The sequence below is a fragment of the Ananas comosus genome, linkage group 1 (genome assembly GCF_001540865.1).
Source record: "Ananas comosus cultivar F153 linkage group 1, ASM154086v1, whole genome shotgun sequence".
Classification (NCBI taxonomy): domain Eukaryota; kingdom Viridiplantae; phylum Streptophyta; class Magnoliopsida; order Poales; family Bromeliaceae; genus Ananas; species Ananas comosus.
The window spans coordinates 22262351-22284673 of NC_033621.1; the positions used below are offsets into that span (position 1 = coordinate 22262351).

Consider the following 22323-nt stretch of genomic DNA (forward strand, 5'->3'; position numbering starts at 1 on the left):
ATTCGCTTCTCTTTCTAAGGTTTGGAATATTACTTTTGCCTTTTTCTATTTTGGTGTGCAATGTGAAGTTATAGCATAAATGTTAGCTAGCGTATTATAGTTTATTATAAGTTTTTATCCTGAATGTGTCCTAATGATCCACTATTTGGAGTGTGTGTCGAATTGTTGGTGTTAACCATTAATCTCAAAAGCTTGAGCTGTTAGAAATACACAACCAATTCATTTTAAGCATACAAATACTCGCCCATCCGGCCTCACGCCACTTTAAACATGACTCGGCCTACTCAGTCTCACGCCATTTCGAATATGACTCGGCCCAACATGACCTTCTGTTACAGGACAGAATGCTGGTCTATTTAAGCCAATAGTGTGATGTTTGAAACATACTTTAGTGGAGTGCTTTCCAACGAAGCCTCGTTGGGGAGCTCTCGATTTGCTATCGTGTGTCAGTTTAATCTCTATCCAAAGATTATAATTCTATCATCCAAAATTTGTACCCAAAAAAAAAATTAGGTTTAGTTTTAAAAAATATCCGACGAATTTTCGGATGGAGATAAAACTAATACGATAGTAGCAGATTGAGAGCTCATAAACGACTAATGATATGACAAATACCTAGAACGCCACAAATACTACGCCATGTAAGCATGAAATTAGATTTCTTAAGCAATTAGATTCTCTACATGTTGTTTATAATGTGGGTATCTTTTAATCAAATCGTGGAAGTAGCCTAAATATATCATCATATGTATTCATCATTTCATTATGGTGTAGTTTTCTATTTGTAGATGGCCTTTGTTTGAGGGGTCTGAGTGCATTTTCATCTTAAATTTTCGCAAAGTTCCAACCCCATTGTCACGGGTCTAGACCCTCCACTCTCAAAATTCATGCAGTACTAATTTTTCCGATGAAGATCAGGAAACCTTTCTCTAATTTGCTAGTCTGGACCTGCACATCAATCATTCGAGGACTAAATGCCAGAAAATAAAAACACACAAAAAAAAAGAGAGAGACTTCATAGTGTATGCAAGCGTACCCATAACGTCACCCTCCTGAGCATACATATTGTATGAAGGATATTATTTCATATTACGCGACCCGTTTCGTTCATTTTTTTTAACAATAAATAAACTTAGCTGGTAATATAAACTTGCTAGGCTTCAAATTTTGAACCTCGCCGTCAAACTCTTTGACATTTGTGCTACGGTGAAGTTATTACACTATTCATCAGTCTTAGAATGCATTTGAGTTGTGAGGCATACTACAACAAGAAAATGATGCCCATTAATTTTTATTCACCAGCACGATATTCTAAAATAATATATATAAATATAAATAATAACGGATGGAAATGATCAATAGGGTGGATCTAACGACCGAAAACTTATAAATATAAAGAGACTTATACTCGTAAGAGTATAGTAGCCGAACTCATATATAAGATAGGGCTATTAATGAGTATAGATCATTTTATATTTATAAATTTTTAGTTGTTGGATGAAAGGACGTGCAGTTAAAATGATAGTTGTCCTCTAAAGTTGAGTAGGTGGTTGGTTAAATAATATAATCTAACGGATGAAAATGATCACTGGGTTGAATCTAACGGTCGAAAATTTATAAATACAGAAGAACTTATACTCATAACAGTATAGTAACCTGCAAGATATTGGCATATTTGTTCATTCAATTCGATCCTCCGATTCTGCAATTAATTTCGCTAGTTTGAGTTTCAAACTCACTTCACCTGAATTTTTCAAGTTTTATGAGATCTATAAAAAGAAAAAAGAAAAAAGAAAAAAACAAAAACAAACATTCTCTTATTCCGATTATATTAACCGGATCGAACCGGCCTTTGGACTGGACCACAGCTAACTCGGTCAGACCGGCCTGTCCGGTCCGGTCCGGTCCGGTCTGGTCCGGTTTTTTAAACATTGATTAGAACGTTGAAGGAGATACCGACTTTTAAGACCCACCAACATCGGTGCCCTTGTCGTTACTGCGCGGGCCCCACCTTTTTTTGTCCTTATTCTCTTCGGTCCACGGAGAAATTACTGTCGAGTGGTGCACCACGTCATACCGTGAACGTCACGGTAATGTGCGCACCGTTGCGGGCCTCGTGGACCACTGCCCCCCTATCAGCTAATAGTGACGTGGTGGACTTGGTTCACCTAACAATCCCCCTTCCGGGTTTACCACGTCATAGATCATAGATGTTGATTAATATAAAATTCTTGTGATTTAGCATATTCTTTATTTTATTATTTTAAAATTTACAAATTTTATTTTTCTAAGTATAAATTATAAATATATCCAACGTACTATAGTTAGTTGCTTTGTGATTTATAAAATATATCATTTTATTATCATGTTATTTACAAATTATAATGTTTTTCTATTCCGTTAACATTAAATTCATACAATTATACAAATAGAAAATCACATAGCACTAATATAAAATTTTTAAACTAAAGAGTCGCAAAGTGATTTTATTTTATTAATAAGTACTTATAAATAACGAAAAAAGAGAGTAAATTAATCAAATCATTGAAATTCATAAGTGGGCTAGAGATTTTATAAAAAATTGACAAAATTGTATAAATTATTTATCCGCATATGTGTTGTGCGTTTACGAAAACTATCAAAATTGGTTGTTTATTGAATAATTCATTCAATTTATACGATTGTATCCCATAATAACTAAGTTTTGCACCCAAATTCACTAATCATTTAATTTTATGTCCTATTTAATACAATAATAATGTAGATGATTAAAATTAATGTATTTTTTTTTCTACAGTGGATTATTGAGATATAAGCTAAAGTTTAAAGGAATTTTTTTTAAAAGTTTAACCTTTCTTAATCACTACCATTGGTAGCCGACTCGATAAAATAAGTAACGATATAATTAAGAGACTATAGACCGTAATAATAATAATTAAATTTAAATATTTTTGGATAAGTGGTTTATGTTGAAATTTTATAAAAAATTATGATCGTACCTTCTGTCATGATTTTGATTTCTGTACCCGATTTGTAGACGGTGATTTTCGCTCATGATTCGTCCTCGTTCGCAATCTGCAAGAAAACGAAATGCTTCGAGTCTAATTTCTTTATCTCCGGAGATAAAGCCGTCACAGACAATTAGATTAGGGTTAGACCAGAACTCTCGTATGTTACATATTTATATATAACTTGATATAAGGATGTTAAATCACGTCCGTCCATCAAGAACGTGTCCAAATACATCCTAATCGTAAGATCTATAGCATCTTTATAGATCGACTTAAATAGATTCTGTATCTTTATGGATCGTCTTGAATATATCACGTGGACCATATCCAACAGTTTGAACTAAAAGAGAGTTGAACCATTACATAAAAAGGAGGCATACTTTTTTAAATAAATTATCCATTCTCAATTTTAAAACCATATTTTTTATTTTGACTACTACTAAAAGTCTGGTACAACCTTACAAATTTATCAAAAATATGAAGTACTTTGATTATAGTTCATATATAATAGTCTAAAAAAAGTATTATATAAATTTATTGGCATATTAACAAAACAATCTCTTGATGTAACAACAATGAGATCTAAAGCATTTAACTGTAATTTACTATTATTATTACTATTATTAGTTTTTGTTTTATTTTATTTTGACATGGATAAATAACACTTTTGGTCCTCGAACTGTGAGGCTCGGGACACTTTGCCCTCTAAACTTTAATTTATTATAATTTTAATTAATTTCTACAGTCGAATTTAGTCGGCAAAATATTTACAAATTATTGATCTCAAAATAATATAAAAATATTACGATTAATGATACGATAGTAATTAAAATATTATGTAACTTTTATATTAATAATTTGTCAGTATTTAATCAACTAAATTAGGTTATAAAGTTTGTTTAAAATAATTCAAAATATTTAAATAAAAAATTATAGGGACAATTTTTTTATAAATTTCTGAAAAGTTTCTGATTTTTTTATTTATCCATTTTAGAAGATTATTAAAAAAGATCTTTTTAACATTTCAAGTTATTTTAAACATATCTCTAGAATTAAATTCTATTAGTAAACTATTAGCAGCAGCTATTATCTCTATAAAATTACTATTTTACCCTTTCAAATATACCCTTGTACCATCACCAATTTTTTTTATTTATCTTTAAATTACGGACAAAAGAGGTATTTTGATTTTTTTAATTTTGACAGATATTTAATTCATGTTTAATCTGAGATAATTTAACGGGTGGTAACTGCGGGAGCATTTTTGAATAACGGAGAAATATACGAAGAATATATTTGAAACACAAAAAAGTAAGAATAAATCAAATATTTTTCAAAATTTGAAAGAAAATATAGATAATTATTTCAAAATTATAATAAATAAAATTTTAAGAATAAAAAATGCAACTTACTCTTTTAACTTTTTTGGAATTACTCTTGGGGGCCCCGGACATGCTCCCCATCACTGAACACTGCACAGGTGTCGACATAAATGCATTTTAACCCTACACGACACCAACCCCACCCAACGGTAACTTCTCATGCCCTTGTTCGTTTTGGGTTAATTTCATATAAATTCCTACAAATATAGTGAATTACAAATTTATCCTTATAAAGTTCAACTTTTATATATTGTCTTTGCCGTTAGAATCCGTTAGAAAACTTTAGTTAACTATAGGTTAAATACTTAACCCTGGTTGATTTATGAGATAACTTGATATTTTGGCCCATCTTATATTATACTGTTGTAGCTTTTGAAGGGGCATATTTGTAATGACAAAAATGACATTTTACTTAACATATATACAGTTCTATAACAGTAACAAATAAAAAGAATATATTTAAAAATATTATAACTTTTGTAGGAACAACATATGAATATTAAACTTTGTAGAGATATATTTATAATTTATTATGTTTGTAGGGACCTGTATCCAATTAATCCTTTTTTTTCATTCTTCATTATTATCCTCCATATTATATTTATTTATTATTATTTTGCATGCATCCAAATTTTAATAATTAATATTTTTAAAATTAAAAATTTATTATTCACATCGTTACACATCTAATAAACTATTAAGTTTTAATTTTTGAGATTTTTACTGCTTATTATGGTGTTTTACTATTTTTAGAAAACGGTGTATGAGATGTGTTCATCGTACCCGGTGCAAGAAATGTTTTATTCCCATTCCTTCGTACCCCTTGGAAACAAAAAAATTTTAAAAAATAAAGGTTAATTGCATACTGTTCTATATAAATATATCCAATAGTAAATATATTTTTACAAAATTTAATTTTTTATATTTATTGCTATAAATATTTTAACATTTTTAAAAATATAGTTAACGATAGGTAATATACTTAATCCTTAATAGTAAATAAGATAAATTAATCTTTTTATCTCTCTTTTATTATTTGTAATGATAGTAAGAAAGAAAATAATTGTTAAAAATTTTAAAAAAAGCATTTCTACATAATTTTAACAGTTGAGATTTTTGAAAAGACATATTTGTAATAATAAAAATATTATTTTTCTTATCTTCTATTAAAAAATAAGCAATGTTCTAACTGTAACAAACTAGAGGAGCAAATATAAACATCACTGCACTTTTGCAAAAATAAATATGAAAAGTTAAATTCTGCCTGAATATATTTGCTATTTGATATGTCTACATAGAGCTATATGAAATCAACAAAAAATAAAAGGGTAACTTCAAATACTACTCCTATGGTTTTATATTTTTTCACTTTAATACTCCATAGTTTAAAATGTATTACTCTAGTACTCTGTGATTTTATTTTTCTCTCTCTGTCAGCACCTCTGTTAAATCATATACAAAAAACTCCAGATACCTCACATATGATTTAATGAATATTCACTTTAGTACCCTAAGGTTTACCGAATTTTTTACTTTAATATTCTATGGTTTTAACTTTATCACTGATATAATGAAAAAATTAACATAGAGGATAACGGAAAGAGAAAAACGAAACCATATTTTAAACCACCCCCGTGGTTTCATACTTTTTATTTTAGTATCAATTTTGTACCCATGGTTTTTTTTTTCTTTTTATTATTTCCTCTACTAATTTTTTTCGTTAAATCAGTGACAAAGTTAAAACTAAAAGTTTCTAAAGTGTACATTCGATAAGTCTAGGTGGAGTATCTGAAGTTTTTTATATAAAATTTAACGAAATATTAATGAAGGAGCTCAACGAAAGAAAAAAAGAAAAAAAAAATCACATGGTACTAAATTGATACACTTTAAACCATAAGCTACTAAAGTTAGAAAGAACGAAACCACGGGGTGGTATTTGAAGTTCTCCACAAAAAAAAAAGAAAGAGCACACCTGGGAGGGGCATTTTCGTCATAAAACATTCCAACGGCCCAATTCTCTCCCTTCTCCCCCCCCCCACTCTCTTTCTCTCTCTCCATGGCTCTAGAGAGAGAGAGAGAGAGAGAGAGAGAGAGAGAGAGAAAGCAAAAGAGATAAAAAGAGAACACACATAGAAAAATGAGAAAAAGGAGGCTACTCAGTGGGTGGCAAGTGTGATGCTCTTTTAATCCCACACACACACCTCTTCTTTTCTTACCAATCACTCTTCTTCTTCTTCTTCTTCTTCTTCCTCTCTCTCTCTCTCTCTCTCTCTCTCTCTCTCTCTCTCTCTACACTACAACCTTTCTATAGCCATTATTCATTCTTTCTACTCAATCACTTCCTTTCACAAATTGATTCCTTTGTTTTTTTGGGGATATTCCTGATCAAATCTCCACCCAGGTTCTTCTCATCTTATTGAGATACACCCAGCCCAAAAAGCTCCAGTTTTTCCCTTTTTTGGGGGGTGATTTTGTTATTGTTGGTCAAATATGTCTGAGTTTAAACCAGAGGAGATCACTCATCCACCCATGGATCAGCTCCAAGGCCTGGAGTATTGTATTGACTCCAATCCCTCCTGGGGTGGGTATTTTCATTTTTCTGTATTTGGATTGAGACAAAAAAGGAAAAAAGGCAAAAAAAAAGAAAAAGAAAAGACTTGATTTTGATTCAAAATTTGTTTTTTTTTTTTTTTTGTTTTATCTGTTGGTTGCAGGAGAAGCTATTGCCCTGGGGTTTCAACACTACATATTGTCTCTTGGTACTGCTGTGATGATCCCCACTTTGCTTGTTCCCTTAATGGGTGGAAGTGATGTGAGCGTTTGATTTTGATTTATTTTTATTTGTTATCTTCTAATTTCACATTAATAGTGACCTTAATAAATTTGTACTCTTATTTTGTACTATTTAGGTTCTATCAATAGATGCATGTGAGTACGATTGATAAGGGTTCATTAAATTTGATAAGTGCATAATATAAATATTAAAAATATCTTTTTTTTTTACGGCTTTTGAAAAATAATGATTGTTTCGTTTAATTTAATATGATATCAGAACAAGAGATTCTGAGTTCAATCCCGTCAAACAATTGGTTGCTTCAAATTTTTAATTAGGGATTGTTTGTTTGTTTGAATTGTAGGGTGATAAGGTGAGGGTGTTTCAAACACTGCTGTTTGTGAGTGGAATAAACACATTGCTGCAAACTCTATTCGGAACTCGACTTCCGACCGTCATCGGCGCCTCCTTCACTTTCGTAGTTCCGATCGTCTCTATAATCCACGACTCCTCGCTAGCCCGAATTCCCGATGACCATGAAGTGAGTGATGAAAACAACAATTCAACTTTTTGTTATCGATTGCACCGATTTGTCCCGCACAATTCGATGAACACCCCACCACCAACAATAATAGGTGATTTTACTAGATTCCATTAAAAGAGTTACAGAATATTCGATCAAGAAATCGTACAGTAGTGGCGGGGTGCGATTACATTTTACTCGTCGTAAATTGACCTAAAAGCTTAATATGTTTATTTGCTAGCTATGTTGAGTTCCTATTTTTTAAAAAAAATTTAAATTTTTGGTGAGCAGAGGTTTCTTCAAACTATGAGGGCCATACAGGGGGCCCTAATTGTATCTTCTAGCATTCAGATTATACTTGGTTATAGCCAATTGTGGGGAATTTGCTCCAGGTACAAATCCTAATTTTTTCCCCCTTTTTTTTTCCGCTTGTGTATGAATTATGATGCATCTTTTTGGCTTGTTGTATGTATGCCAATGTGGGCCATCCATTAAAGGATCAATTATTACTATTCAAGGGTGCTTATAACCATCCATTTGATGTGTGTCCATATCTATAAAATTTGCATTTTTGAGACCAAGTTGTTTGAAAGTGACACCTTATTGTTTGTAATTGTCTTTTTTATTTTTTTCATAATGCGGTGATAATAAAGTGATTAATTAATTAGTTGATGGCAAGGTGATGGTTGTGTATGTGTGCTTCAGATTCTTCAGCCCGCTCGGGATGGTTCCGGTGGTGGCGTTGGTGGGGTTCGGCCTTTTCGAGAGAGGTTTTCCTGTGGTACCACTTCTAATCTATTTGACTTCGATTTTATGTGCTCGAACAAAAATTGGACCTTGTTATGTTATTTGTTGTGCTCATTATGTTTTCCTCGTCAATTTCTATTGCATAAAAGGATCGGTTTCATTATTCTCGACTAGCCCCAAAATTTCATTATTGTTTGTGGTTTAGAGAGTAAATGTTTGAAACATTGTTGTTGAGCTAATTCTTTGTCTTGTTTAGTAAGCGGCACAGTAGATGTTGTGTAATATCTATCATGTTTCGTATACTAATGAAATAAATACTAGAGATCGTATATGGGAAGGGATTCAATTCACCATTTGTAAAAGGCTCTAAATCTAATCGATGCGATTAGTTCTTGGCATTTAACATTTAGAAGAACCATCCGAAAAGCTCGTGCTAAGCTATGAACATCTTTGTATCAGGTTGGGAGATGCGTGGAGATCGGTCTTCCTATGCTCATCCTATTCGTTGCACTCTCTCAGGTCGATGCCCAAAAAAAAAACTTCAAAATTCGTGTTATTAACACTTAGGAATTTCACCCTAACTCGAAACTATCCATTTCTTGTTCTTCCTTTACAGTATCTGAAGCATATACATGCTAGGCATTTGCCCATTTTGGAGAGGTTTTCTCTTATAATCTCCATCACCGTTATCTGGGCTTACGCTCACATCCTCACCGCGAGCGGTGCGTACAAGCACAGCTCCGTGCATACGCAGATCAACTGCCGCACGGACAGCGCCCACCTAATCTCCTCTGCCCCCTGGTATGTAAATACCGCTTTATTAGTGCTTCTTCCAGTAGCTCTACTCAGGCAAACATGCATTATATTTTCGAGCATTCAATGAAAATAGCAACAAATTACAGGATAAAGATTCCGTACCCGCTGCAGTGGGGTGCTCCGACCTTCGATGCGGGCCACTCTTTCGGGATGATGGCCGCCGTCTTCGTATCCTTAATAGAGGTAAAGTAAAGAAAGCGCTTATTCTTTTAACTATTCGAAGGCGTTTTTGACTTAGGCCGACCATTTTTGTTTACAGTCGACGGGCGCCTACAAAGCTGCGGCCCGGCTCTCAAGTGCTACGCCGCCTCCAGCTCATGTCCTTAGCAGAGGCATCGGATGGCAAGTTAGTAATATGTTCATATTCAAGTTTCCAATCTCTTTAGTTAGTAAAGTAAGTTTTTCCATTGATGAGTTATTTATACTTTACGAGAACTAATAGGGGATCGGGATCCTGTTGGATGGGCTCTTCGGAACCGGGACTGGGTCTACTGTCTCTGTGTAAGTGTTGATGATATTCTCTTCTTCATTCAATACCAGATTAGTCGATTATGACACTACAAATTTCTAATTTATGAGCCGCATATCGGCAAAAACATATATATACATATATATATATAGGGAGAATGTTGGGCTTCTGGGATCGACGAAAGTCGGTAGCCGTCGCGTCGTACAGATTTCAGCTGGTTTCATGATCTTCTTCTCCATATTAGGTGAGTTTTCTTTTCACACCAAGCACTTCTTTTTTCCTTTACTTTTGTGTCCTTTTACTCAATTACACCTTTATTCTGATAGGGAAATTCGGAGCATTATTTGCGTCTATACCATTCACGATCTTCGCGGCCGTTTATTGCGTTCTATTTGGTATTGTTGGTATGTTCAAACAACAAAACAAAGATAATCTTATATCTATTTTCTTTTTGCAAGTTAACTAAATCTATAACTCGTCGTGGTTTTAGCGGCGGTAGGGCTATCCTTCTTACAATTCACTAACATGAACTCGATGCGCAACCTCTTCATTACCGGCGTCTCGCTCTTCCTCGGCTTGTCGATTCCGGAGTACTTCTTTCGGTACACAATGAGTGCTCAGCATGGCCCTGCTCATACAAGAGCTGGATGGGTATGTTCGAAACATAAAATGTCCAATACTCCATTTTTTTTTTCTTTAGCACATTAAGTTCTTGTGTTTTTTTCGTGAACTAGTTGTTTTATATGGTATCAGAGCAAACAAGCGGATCCTGAAACCAAGCCCTAACAGGACCAACTTTTGTATACATAAAAGCCTGTTAAATTTAGTTTCAGGTCCGCGACATAATTCGCCATCTTGTAAAAGCTTAAGCTTTTAAAGAAATCACTCATTCACATATGTATTAGTTGCTCGTTGTGAAACTAGATAATATATACATGTAACTGCGGGAAAAGGTCTAATGTGATACCTTATATAATTTAAAAAAGTAAAAATGGACTGAACGAACTATACACAATTTTGAATCTGCTACCGAAACTTTCAAAATTTAACTTTACTACCCAATCTTTCAACTTCTTTGATTTGAGTCAGCCGAGGACGCTTCAAAATTTGAATGTGCCTTTTATTTTTAGTGTAGTTAACATACTTCATGTAATTTTCACGACTATAAATTCGTTTAAGTAATTAGTTTAAATTTCGAAGCCCAAACATAGCTCTCTGACTGAATCAAATCAAACAAATAAGTGAAAGGATGGGTAGTAAAATCTAAATTTTGAAAGTTTGGATAACAGATTGATCAAAATAGTTTACAGTTCAGATACCTAAAAAGAGAAAAAAAAAAAAAAAAGAAGAATTCTCAAACCATGTGTATAATAATCCTTTTGAATGCATGCAGTTCAATGACTACATCAACACAATCTTCTCGTCCCCGCCGACCGTCGCGTTGATCACCGCCGTCTTTCTCGACAACACCCTCGACGTCAAGGACGCGGCGAGAGACCGAGGGATGCCGTGGTGGGTCCGGTTCCGGACTTTCAAGGGCGATAGCCGGAACGAGGAGTTCTACACTCTACCCTTCAACCTCAACCGATTTTTCCCTCCATCTTGAATTCAAATTTATATTAGTCTAAAATTTCAAATTTGTTTGAGAATTGGGGGAGGATTAATGGGAAGAGACTCAGAATGTTGAGTAGGGCAAAGTTGTAGTAGTAGTAGTAGTTAGAACTCAGTACTAGTAGTAGTAGGAGTAGTACATACAATTAGTTCCAGCAAAATTTGTAGGTGGGTTGCTTGGATCTCTACTTGTATGTATATTTTTTATTATTATTGTTGTTGTTTTTTTTTTTGTTACTCAATAAATTAAACTAATATTTGTTATTTTTTTCCTTCCAATTTTGCCATGCCTCTATGCTCTTAAAATGCTTTCTTGGATTCAGTTAATTAACTTTGAAAAAAAAAAAGTGGATTTCGTTTTAGTTTCCTCAAACAAAAAGCGCCTGAATTTTTTTTTTTTTTTGAAATCAGATTTATTTGACCACCACTGTTTCGACCGGTTGATTGATACGCCTCCTTCAGATATAATGATTGATTTTTTTTTTTTTTATCTGTTGTTAGAGTAATTTGTTATGGTGTGTTTTAATCTGGTGTGGAATCATATCCTTTTTAAAAAAATTAAGAAGCAACAAAAAGTTTTTAGAATTTTTCTTTTTGCTGTCAAATTAATCCTGTGATGAATTAGAGTAATTTGTCATCATCCATTGTAAAAGCACATTGTCATTAATTAGTTTTTTTTTTTTTTTTTTTTCCTTGCCTCTCTCTTCTGATTTTCAAAGTCAACCAACACCCTTTAAGTTCCTAAAATAAAATAAACCTCTCTGTTTTAATCACAATTCACAAATAGGGTATATCCCTGTTTACTCAAAAAAAGTTCCTAAAATAAATAAATAATTGTAAATATTGAGTTAAAAACAAAAATTCTTTTATTCATATAACATTTTAATTAAAAGATAAAAAACGATTTTGCCGCTTTTTCTTTCCTTCTGTTCTTCAAGGTGAGTCAAAGCTCCCTAAATTTGTTTAAAAAAATCATAAAGTTTTAGTGAAAAATACCAAAAATTCCAAAATTTATACTGAGTTTGAAAGAAATTTACGTTTAAGTTATTTTTTATTTAGAAATCAGGAAAATTTTAGATGAGGATAGATTTACATTAAGTGAAAGAACGAAAAATTCGAAAACATGTAATAATAATTTTATAGTGAAAAAAGAAAATTTAATTCTAACAAATAATAACAAACTCTCAGGGATTAAAAATAATTTAAATTTTTTTAAAAAAAATCTAAGATCAAAAAATAATAACTAAAATTATTCAGAAAATNAAAAAAAAAAACTTTTTTTAAAAAAATATAAATCAAAAAAAAAAATTTTAAAAAATTCCGACCTGCCGGATTCGAACCAGCGACCTAAGGATTTATCTGCACCACTACAGTCCTCCGCTCTGCCAACTGAGCTAAGGTCGGTTTTATTTTTTTTGTCAAAATAATTAAATATATAAATAAAAGTACTCTATATATGATAAATTATTTACTTTGGAATTGCTCTTATGATTATATTAGAGAGAGAGAGAGAGAGAGAGAGAGAGAGAGAGAGAGAAAGATAATATCCTTAACATGAAAATGGTTAATCATAAGTCCATATTACTCTTTTTTTACATGGTTTATCCACAACGAAAAAAAGGGCAAAATTTGTACAAAATTCATACGAACTATGCGTCATTTTGAGCTGATTATCCAAACAATTCAAAATTTTTATTTTACCATCCAATCTTTCAATTTATTTTTTCAGATTTAATTATTATATTTCATACAACTATCGTAACTATAAATTTATTAAAATAAGTAGCTAACTTATATTTTAAAATCAAATAAATTGATAAGTTAGATAGCCAACTTAAAATGATAGGGAGACAATGTAAAAGTTCAGTACGATTTTATCAGAAAATTATAATAGTTTATTGGTATATGCACCCTAATAGATATTCTAAAATATTGTTAATAAGTTAATATTATAATGAATGAAAGAAAGCGTATAAACAAGATATTGGATTTTAACATCTTATATCCTCCACTAGTAGTTAGTTTAGTTTCTAAAAGTTGATGTCATTTCAAGGTTCTTTTTCTTTTTTTTTTCTGGAAAGAAATTTACCTATTTTGTTTATTAAGAAATATAAAGTGAGCTATAAAGAGGAGGCAACTAGCTAGGACCCTACAAATGGTTAAAGGAGTTGAATAAAAAGAAAGGAAAAAGGATAAAAACATAAAAGAAAAAAGAAAAATAGGGATGAACAGGAGAGAGATCTTTGTTCATTTTTTTTTTTTTTTTTGAGAGATAAATAGCACACTACTCGCTTCGTTTATTTCATTTAGAGATAAACTTAGCTGAAAATGTGAATCAACTAGAATTCAAACATGGGACCTCAGTTACCAACTATCAAGTCATTTGCTACTTGCACTAGGGACGGTCGATCTTAGTTCAATTTTTTAAGGGATAGTGCTGTGACGACCACCTGAGGGTGTTGTATATCCTGCAGGGCCGATCGAAGTTGGATTTACAGTCCTGTCCCTAGGGGTGGAAACGAGCCGAGCTCGAGCGAGCTTACCTCGGCTCAAATTCGGCTTGAAATTAATTTCGAGCTTAAATTTAAGCTCAAGCTTGGATTGAAATTAATTCGAGCCAAGCTCGAGCGAGCCTAATTTCGAGTCGAGCGAGCTCGAGCCCTAAACGAGCCGCTTGAAATTCTCAACATCATACGATCAATAGTTTAATTTGTATAGAACATTATCTATAATTTGATACAAAAATATGTCAAATAGTTCAAAGTACAAAATAATTATATAAAATATAGTATTATAATATGAAAAAAATAATTTATGAGTTGAATATCTAATCTTTTCAGCCTCACATGTCTTTTCTTCCGCCTTCAATCTCCATATTATTCATTTTCATTTATGCAGTCAAAAATAAATAAATTATATAGATAAATATTAGATTAAACTCTCCAATCATATAGAACAAAAATTAAAATTTTATATGGACAATAATTTTTTACTTTAAATATTCTGTATATTTTCTCAAGCATACAATTAATAGCAAGGTAGGCAACGGCAGGCATATGCTGTTACTTGGTAATTTTGAGGGCTTTCGGCTTGGCTGCTTAGGGTGAGAGACAGAAAAAGAGAAAGAGAGAAATATATTAAAAATTTAGAGTTCTGTGAAAGAAAGAAAGAAAGAAAGGAAATATATATAAATTTAGTGAAATTTTGCTCTTTTATTTGTCTGTTGGCTTTGTTTTTATGGGCCAACAACATTGGCCCAATTTTAACTAAACTCAGATTATTCACTCAGCCTATATATAATTAAAATATATTATATTTATATATTTTTTAATATATATATATATATAGTGTAGAACTACTATGCTATCGAAAATATAGAGGATTTGATGTTTTCGAATTTTTAATCCTTTGATTAAGAATTGTATGATAGGGATTATTGCGGTCCCCTAGCGATTAAATTATCCCTAGTATTAATTCAAGAAATATTAAAGGGCTTGATCTAAGAATCAAAAATCGAAGCACCATATCCTCTATACATTCGATAGCATATAGCTCTACTATATTATATATATATATTTATAATATATATATATATATATATATATATATATATATATATTCGAGCTTTTCGAGCCTAATTCGAACGAGCCGAGTAATACTCAAGCTCGGCTTGAAATAAATTTTGAGCCTTTTTTTTTTGTTCAAGCTCGGCTCATTTATTTCGAGTCGAGCTCGAGCGAGCCAAATATCGAGTCGAACGCGAGTTGAACGCGAGCGGCTCGCTCATTTGCCAACCTACCTGTCCCTGAAGATGATATATATTGTGCTTCTCGGGCCATATTGGCCGCCGAATGGCCAATATTTTAATGAGCAATTTTTTCCGTAAAAGTTGTAACAAATATAAGAAAATACCTTTGCAGAGTAATGCTATACATACATACATATACATATACATACATATTCTACATTATAATTATAGTAGTAAGGAAAATTAATTGAAAAAAAAAATGCCAAATCAGTGAATCTAAGAACAATAAAAATTTATATAAAGGCAAAGCATTTTCCAAGCATAAATTGTTAAAGGTACAATTTCTTGAAGGACCCATATTTGCTTAACTTCACTGTAGGTGTGTTTGGTAAAGCCACTCCACGGAGTTTAGGTGAGGACGAAGTAGCGAGCGCATGAAACTCCGGTGATCAAGAATTTAGAGAGTTCGCTCAAATTTGTTCTTTGCTTGGACCCATTTGAAAATTATCTAATATATATTATATATATATATATTATTATTATATATATTTTTTATATTTTTTTTTTTTTTTTTACAAAGAGAGAGAAAGATAGCATCTTTTTAAGAAGCAGTTGGGTTTACTAAGAGGTGAAGGATGGAGAAGAGCATAACCGAAGAAACGGAACAGAGATGACCAAGTCCAAGTGAAAAAAAAAAAGAAGAGAAATAATCAGAATAATAATTATGAAGATAACTCAGAAAAAACTTAAATTGCGTTTTTAAGTTCAAAATTGTCTCACAGTTAGCAGTTCATGAAGGAGATCGATTTATTACAATAACAGGAGACTTAACAAGACTCCGCAGATACATAGATCTTCACCTATCAGTTTACGGTGGTGACGGCGGCGTGAATAGCATCTGCCAGATGGGGCACAGTTTTCGAGCTCAGGCCCGCCATGCTGATTCTCCTGTAATATGGAAAGTTATTTCATAACTAAATGTAGATGATGTAAAAGAGTACCCCTACAAAATTGAAACAATGATCGTGTTTTACATTCGGCAACTATCTGCATGCAACTACCTAATTTTACCATAGAAAGGCAATTTCTGAACACATTGTTCTGTAAACATGTAGTTAAATTAACACCTTCAAGCTATGAATTTACTTAAAATGCATATATAAGGTGTCAACATTAGAGCTAAGACACTAGATTCAACGGCTAGCGCAAAAGAGTTTTAGGTTAACAGTATTCTGCTATTTAGGATAAAATGTTATAACGTTCTAACGTTCTGATAAGGGGAAAAAAAGAAGAAAAGATACTGTATAATATGTCGAGTGATGTGTGTGGGGACATGCGCATGCGCATCACATGCAAACGTCGGCTGCTTTTGAGGATTGCATATGATAAAAACTCCAGAACTGCAACACTAGAATGCGTATGAAAAGCAAAAACATGCATGTAATGATACATGTGGAGATTACCCATCAGAAGTCATGTAGATGTGAAAGTCCTTTGTCATGAAGGCCACTTGCTGACTGTTAAGGCCTGTGAACGTAAACATACCGATCTGCTTGATTATGTGGCTCCAATCACCAGGAGTTCCTGCATTTAAATCATTTAAATTTTATTAAAACTTGATTATTAAGTAGCTGACTGATATTTAAATCTAGGACCAGAGAAAACGGGTGTTTCAGATATCGTAAAATAAGAAAAAAAAAAATTTGAACTCTTGAGAGGATTATCCTCTCAGTAAAGCATAGGCTCTAAATTATGACAAATCATTCCTCCAAGGCTATGCTTTAGTTGAGTTGTAGTGATGCTGGTTCACACTTAAGCTGTATGTTGATCACCAAGTCCAAGGTTGGAAACAAAAAGATCTGAGAAGAAGAATTTCTTCATACAACTACAAAATAGAATAAGTACTATCCAAGGAAGTAAACTAGAGTGTTACAATGTAGTTATCAATTCACACCTTTATGATACTGGTGAAATACAGAGGAGAATTTGAGAGTATATGCCAGTAACAATGGAATAATTTTGATAGAGAAAAGAGATAGAGAGTTACAGACTATATATACCTCTGGCTTTCAAAGCATCAAAAAGCTGATGACGCATGCTAATAATTCGATCGGCCATGGCTTTCAATTCAATTGTCCACTCATTGTACGTTTCTCTAGAGAATAAATAGGCAGTGTATAATTAGTTAAAGATCTAATTGAAAACCAAAAATAAAGACATTCTAAATCTACAGTCATTTACCAGGAAATTGAAAATATTCTTGTATTAGTACTATTTACTTTGTTGGTTGGATCAATAGGAATTTCTTTTGATCAAGGAGTAATACAAGAAGAGGAAATAGCATAGTATTGTCCGATTCTTGTATTAGTACTATTTACTTTGTTGGTTGGATCAATAGGAATTTCTTAAATCAGCTATATAAAGTTTGAAATATCTTACAGCAGATCCAGATATATAGTACCTGTCTTTAAGAATGGTAGCCACGATAGAGGCTCCATGGATAGGAGGGTTTGAATACATGGGTCTAATCACAAGTTTTAGTTGACTTTCAACCCTAACAGCAACATCAGCACTTCTACAAACCTGTAACCAAAGATAGATTAGCCTAAGATGAGAATACACAAAACCACAATACCTGCACAAACAGTAGGCAAATTCACAAACAGCTTGCGTTGGATAGCGAAGGAAACTAACTAAATTTAGGTATAGTAAATCTAAGAGAAACCCAAAGAAGAATAAACTATATATACGTTTGTTAAAGGGTGAAAGAAAAGATTGGAAGCAATGTATGATAACCCTAAATTCTTTGTCCAAGATAAAGAAAAAAGTGTAAAATTGAGACTAATGCAGGAATGCAGGAAACACAAATATAAAAAAAAAAAAAAAAAAAACCTAGGACTATAACTTATATAAACTAGAGTTGGCAACTAAGGACTCTTACAATGCTCAATGCACCAACACGTTCCCCATACAAGCCCATGTTCTTTGCATAGCTCTGGGCTGTTAGCAATTCACCACCGTCAGCAACAAAAATGCGAACTGACTGTGCATCAGCATCTAGACTTCCACTTGCAAATCCCTGTAACAGAAATTGACTTAGAACTCATTGATGCAAAGTAAGAGAGGCTGAAAAATGGTGAAACAAGAACTTTAATGAACTATCTAGACAGCCATTGTACTTTTCATATACTATTCATCATCATCCATCGTATTCTGATACCCTTGGATGTACAAAATCCATGAGCAACAAACCAAAGCGACAAAGAACCACACAAGAAATATTGTGCTTCGTCCATCTGATATTCACCTGATAAGCACTGTCAAAGAAAGGTAGCAACCCTTTTGATCTGATAAGCTGTCTAATCTGCTCCCACTGCTCGGGAGTTGGATCTACTCCGGTAGGGTTATGTGCACATGCATGAAGAAGCACTATTGCACCAGAAGGAGCAGCACCAAGATCTTCTATCAGACCTGTTCCAAAGAATAGCAGCTTCTCAAGTAAACAAGCATGTCAATAAGACCGTGATGCTACACATATGCACAATGAAACTAAAGAGAAAGGAGAATAGGAGAAGTATAGCACCTTGAAAGTTCAGTCCCCGCGTTGCTGGATCATAATAGCGATAAGTCTTTACCGACAAGCCTGCTAACGTGAAGACCTTTGGATGGTTGCCCCACGTAGGCAGGGGAATATAAATGGTGCGCTGGAGGACAAAAATTGTTGTCTCAGAACTTCTTAATCAAGCTTCACAGTAAATAATAGTAACAAGCAACATAGGAGAACTCCATACTTCATGGTAATGCCTTGCAAGAAACTCCCCACCAACTCTTAGAGAACCAGTTCCCGATAAGCATTGCACTGTTGCCACTCTATTTTCTTGAATAGCAGGGCTGTTTCAGCAGAGAGAAACCAACTAAACATCGCTATATGACAAGTAAATAAGTAAAATATCTCACTAAATTCGCTATACTCTCCTATTCAGATTGTGAAAAGAAGGGTAGCACTATAGCAACTTAATATACTCAGAAACTACTACTACCATGTTTCTGCACAACTTGACAATTCAGAGAATTCTCTTTCATTTTAAAATGGCTAAAATATGGCCCGATCTCGCTGAAAGCACTCTTTGATGACTCCAAAGATGCATGAAAAGAATCATTAACAGATTCTGACATGCAGCAATCTTGAAACTAAAAATATACAACTACTGGTAGGCGAGATAGACCTCACCTAATGATATGGAAAAGGTTGCATTTCCTAAACAACACCACCTTACAAGAGATAGAACTCCATAACAACTGATACATGAGAATCAATTTTACAAACATTTATTTCAAGTGAGCTAGATTTACCCTCAAGAAAAGGCCTAGGATTATACTACCATTCTGCCCAAGGAAAAAGGGGAAAAAAATATTTGAGAATAAATCCATGATTTACGAAAAGGGAAAACTTCAAAAAAAAAACCCTGTGGTTTCGCACTTTTTCATTTTAGTACCCTATAGTTTAAAGTGTATCAAGTTAGTACCATGTAGTTTCTCACTTTATCACTTTAGCACCCTATGGTTTAAAGTGTATCAAGTTAGCATTCTGTAGTTTTATTTTTGTATCAAGTTTTAGCACCCTATGGTTTAAAGTGTATCAAGTTAGCATTCTGTAGTTTTATTTTTGTATCAAGTTAGTACCCTGTGGTTTTTAAACCACAGGCTACTAAAGTGATAAAGTGCGAAACCACGGGGTACTAAAGTGATAAAGTGCGAAACCACAGGGTACTAACTTGATACACTTTAAACCACAGGGTACTAAAGTGAAAAAGTGCAAAACCACAGGGTACTAAAGTAAAAAATTGCAAAACCGCAGGGTACTAAAGTGAAAGAGTGCAAAACCGCAGGGTACTAACTTGATACACTTTAAACCAAAGGGTACTAAAGTGAGATAAAGTGAAACCACGAGGGGGTATTTGAAGTTTTCCCTTATGAAAATAAGTAACTTAACCGCACAAACAATAAATATGACTTACACAATTCAACAGAAATGTATACTCACAAAACTCAATCAGATGATAATAATTTGAGCGAAAGAAAAACATAGAAAAACTTCTAAAAACTTGATTATGATAAAATTGTATCACCTAATGAGGCTACAGCCCACAGAATTGTATTTTTAAGATCACCGGATTTCTATTAGTGTTCCATCCAACCAATATCTAGATATATGCACAGGTTCGATCACGATACACATCATCCTTAACAAGAATAAAATCAGCAATCTTTTAAATACACGTAAATTCACAAGCCATTACGCACCTATCAGCTCCAAATATGAGTTTGGCGCTCAGCTTGTTGAAATCGGCCAATCCGGTGATCGGTAGGTACTCCTTCACGCGAGATCTGATAGATCAAACATCAAACACAAAAGTAAAATTCAGCAAGTAACCAATAAGCATCATCGCTGAAGCTTAAAATCGATTCGCGAATGAAAATTTCGCAATTAAAAGCTTACGGATCGTTAACCAGCATCTGCTCCGCTTTCCTGACCACATTGAGAACAAGCGGCTTCCCTTCCTGATCGCAAACAAGGAAAAGGGATCAAATCGCGAACAATTAATCAATAAGCTCATCGTCCGATCAAATTGCTTCGTCAATTAGCTTCGCAGTACCTCAGTTCTATAAGCTCCAACACCCAGGTTGACCTTCACCGGGCTCGGATCCTTGTTATACGCCACAGTTACCTACACAGATCCAAAAAAAGGAACATCAAATCAGTACGATCGGGGTTCAAAAACGTTAAAAAACACACCCGATCGAGCGAGCATCGATCGATCTGTTCGTGAGAGGGGGAAAGTTTGGGATTACCCCGAGGATCGGATCCTCCGGACCCTGAGCGACGTGGGCGAAGACGGAGGAGAACGCGGCGGCGGGGGAGGGCGCGACGAGGTCGTTAGGGTTTTGCGACGCCATGGGAGGAGCTTCGGTGGAGGAGGAGGAAGAAGAAGAGGGTGGCGAGGGTACGATCAAATGGCGCACCAGAGTACTTAACCTGCGCACTCCGCGCACGTTAGCTGCGTCCATCGCCTTTTCTCTTAACCTGCGCCGAGCTACGCGCGTGGTTCGGATTTCGGAGGAGTGTGTGCGTGCGTGTTGTTAAGTGGTGGCGCCCCCGGTTTCGGTTTATATAAACGGGTTCCGTGGGGTGATGACGTGGCGGGGGATAAGGAGGACTTTTTTCGAAAATAATCCCGTGAAAGTTCGTATTTGTCAAATTAATCCCGTAAAATTTTTATTTGTAAAATTAACCCTCCTTTCGCCACGTGGGCGCCACGTCAGGGATTCCTCAAAAAGGCGGTGAATCGTTCACCGTCTTTGTAATTTTTGTTGTAAAAGCGGTGAATGGTTCACCGTCTTTAAAAGACGGTAAACCATTCACCGCCTTTAGTGCAAAATTTTTCTTTCCGCCCTTTTTCCTTTCCACTCTCTCAAGTTCGCCTTTTCTGTGCCCTCGAGAAGACGGGAAACAATTCACCGTCTTATCAAGGACACCATAAATACGGTGAACCATTCACCGCCTTCATAACAACATATCAAAAACGGTGAACGATTCACTGTCTTTTTGAGAAATCCCTGACGTGGCGCCCACGTGGCGAGAGGAGGGTTAGTTTCACAAATAAAAATTTCACAGGGTTAGTTTGGCAAATACGAAATTTTACAGAATTATTTTCGAAAAAAAGTCCGATAAGGACGCTGTTGCGACGAGGCGTGGCGTATAAGTTTCAAGCACCGCCGTCTCCCCGGTGTAACGGTTACATGTCACGGGTGTTACACTGACGCGTGGGACCCATAGCACGTGGGGTCAACATTTAGAACAGCTGTCGGTATGACACGTGGACGAGCACGGCACGTGTCACGGGGAGGAGCGGAGGGGTGAGAACGGTGGGCGGAGTTCGTTGGGCGGGTATTAAAATAACGAGCGCGGTAGCGTACGATGAGTGCACGTGAACGTGGTTGGCACGTGCGACGCGGCTAAAGTGAGAGGTTTTGCACCAATACAACAAGGTCCGTGACATGGACTGTGGAAAAAGTGTCGTTATTCGATCCAAAAAAAATTTTAGAAAAAAAAGAAAAATAATACATATTCGAGTTTCTTAATAAAAAATAAACGGAAACTCTGATAAGAGTGTATGGTTTGGTATTCAACTGCTACAATCATCTTACAATATTAATTTTATATATTATACAATATTATTGG

General features: G+C 34.2%; 2 protein-coding genes and 1 non-coding gene across 4 annotated transcripts; 1 reads left to right on the forward strand and 2 right to left on the reverse strand.

Annotated features, from left to right (window-relative positions):
- Window positions 6476–11596, forward strand: LOC109703529 (nucleobase-ascorbate transporter 2-like). Its single transcript, XM_020224207.1, has 14 exons — window positions 6476–6974; window positions 7108–7205; window positions 7531–7707; window positions 7981–8081; window positions 8395–8470; window positions 8896–8955; window positions 9053–9237; window positions 9339–9435; window positions 9512–9598; window positions 9695–9753; window positions 9874–9965; window positions 10048–10125; window positions 10212–10372; window positions 11115–11596. The coding sequence occupies exons 1-14, from the start codon at window positions 6884–6886 to the stop codon at window positions 11325–11327; spliced, it is 1575 nt and encodes a 524-aa protein (XP_020079796.1). The 5' UTR covers window positions 6476–6883; the 3' UTR covers window positions 11328–11596.
- TRNAY-GUA lies at window positions 12652–12736 on the reverse strand. Its single transcript is given in 2 exon segments — window positions 12652–12687; window positions 12700–12736. It is a non-coding gene; the product is annotated as a tRNA-Tyr (tRNA).
- Window positions 15800–21220, reverse strand: LOC109719187 (aspartate aminotransferase, cytoplasmic). 2 transcript variants are annotated; one of them, XM_020245734.1, is made up of 12 exons: window positions 20934–21220; window positions 20738–20809; window positions 20581–20642; window positions 20385–20468; window positions 18872–18971; window positions 18664–18784; window positions 18388–18551; window positions 18022–18159; window positions 17542–17663; window positions 17141–17235; window positions 16544–16664; window positions 15800–16028 (listed from the first exon to the last, which is right to left on the reverse strand). In XM_020245734.1, the coding sequence occupies exons 1-12, from the start codon at window positions 21147–21149 to the stop codon at window positions 15944–15946; spliced, it is 1380 nt and encodes a 459-aa protein (XP_020101323.1). In that variant the 5' UTR covers window positions 21150–21220; the 3' UTR covers window positions 15800–15943. The 2 variants fall into 2 exon arrangements, with proteins under 2 accessions (XP_020101323.1, XP_020101330.1); XM_020245741.1 differs by lacking the exons at window positions 15800–16028; window positions 16544–16664; window positions 17141–17235 and adding an exon at window positions 17358–17383 and having other exon boundaries at window positions 17483–17663.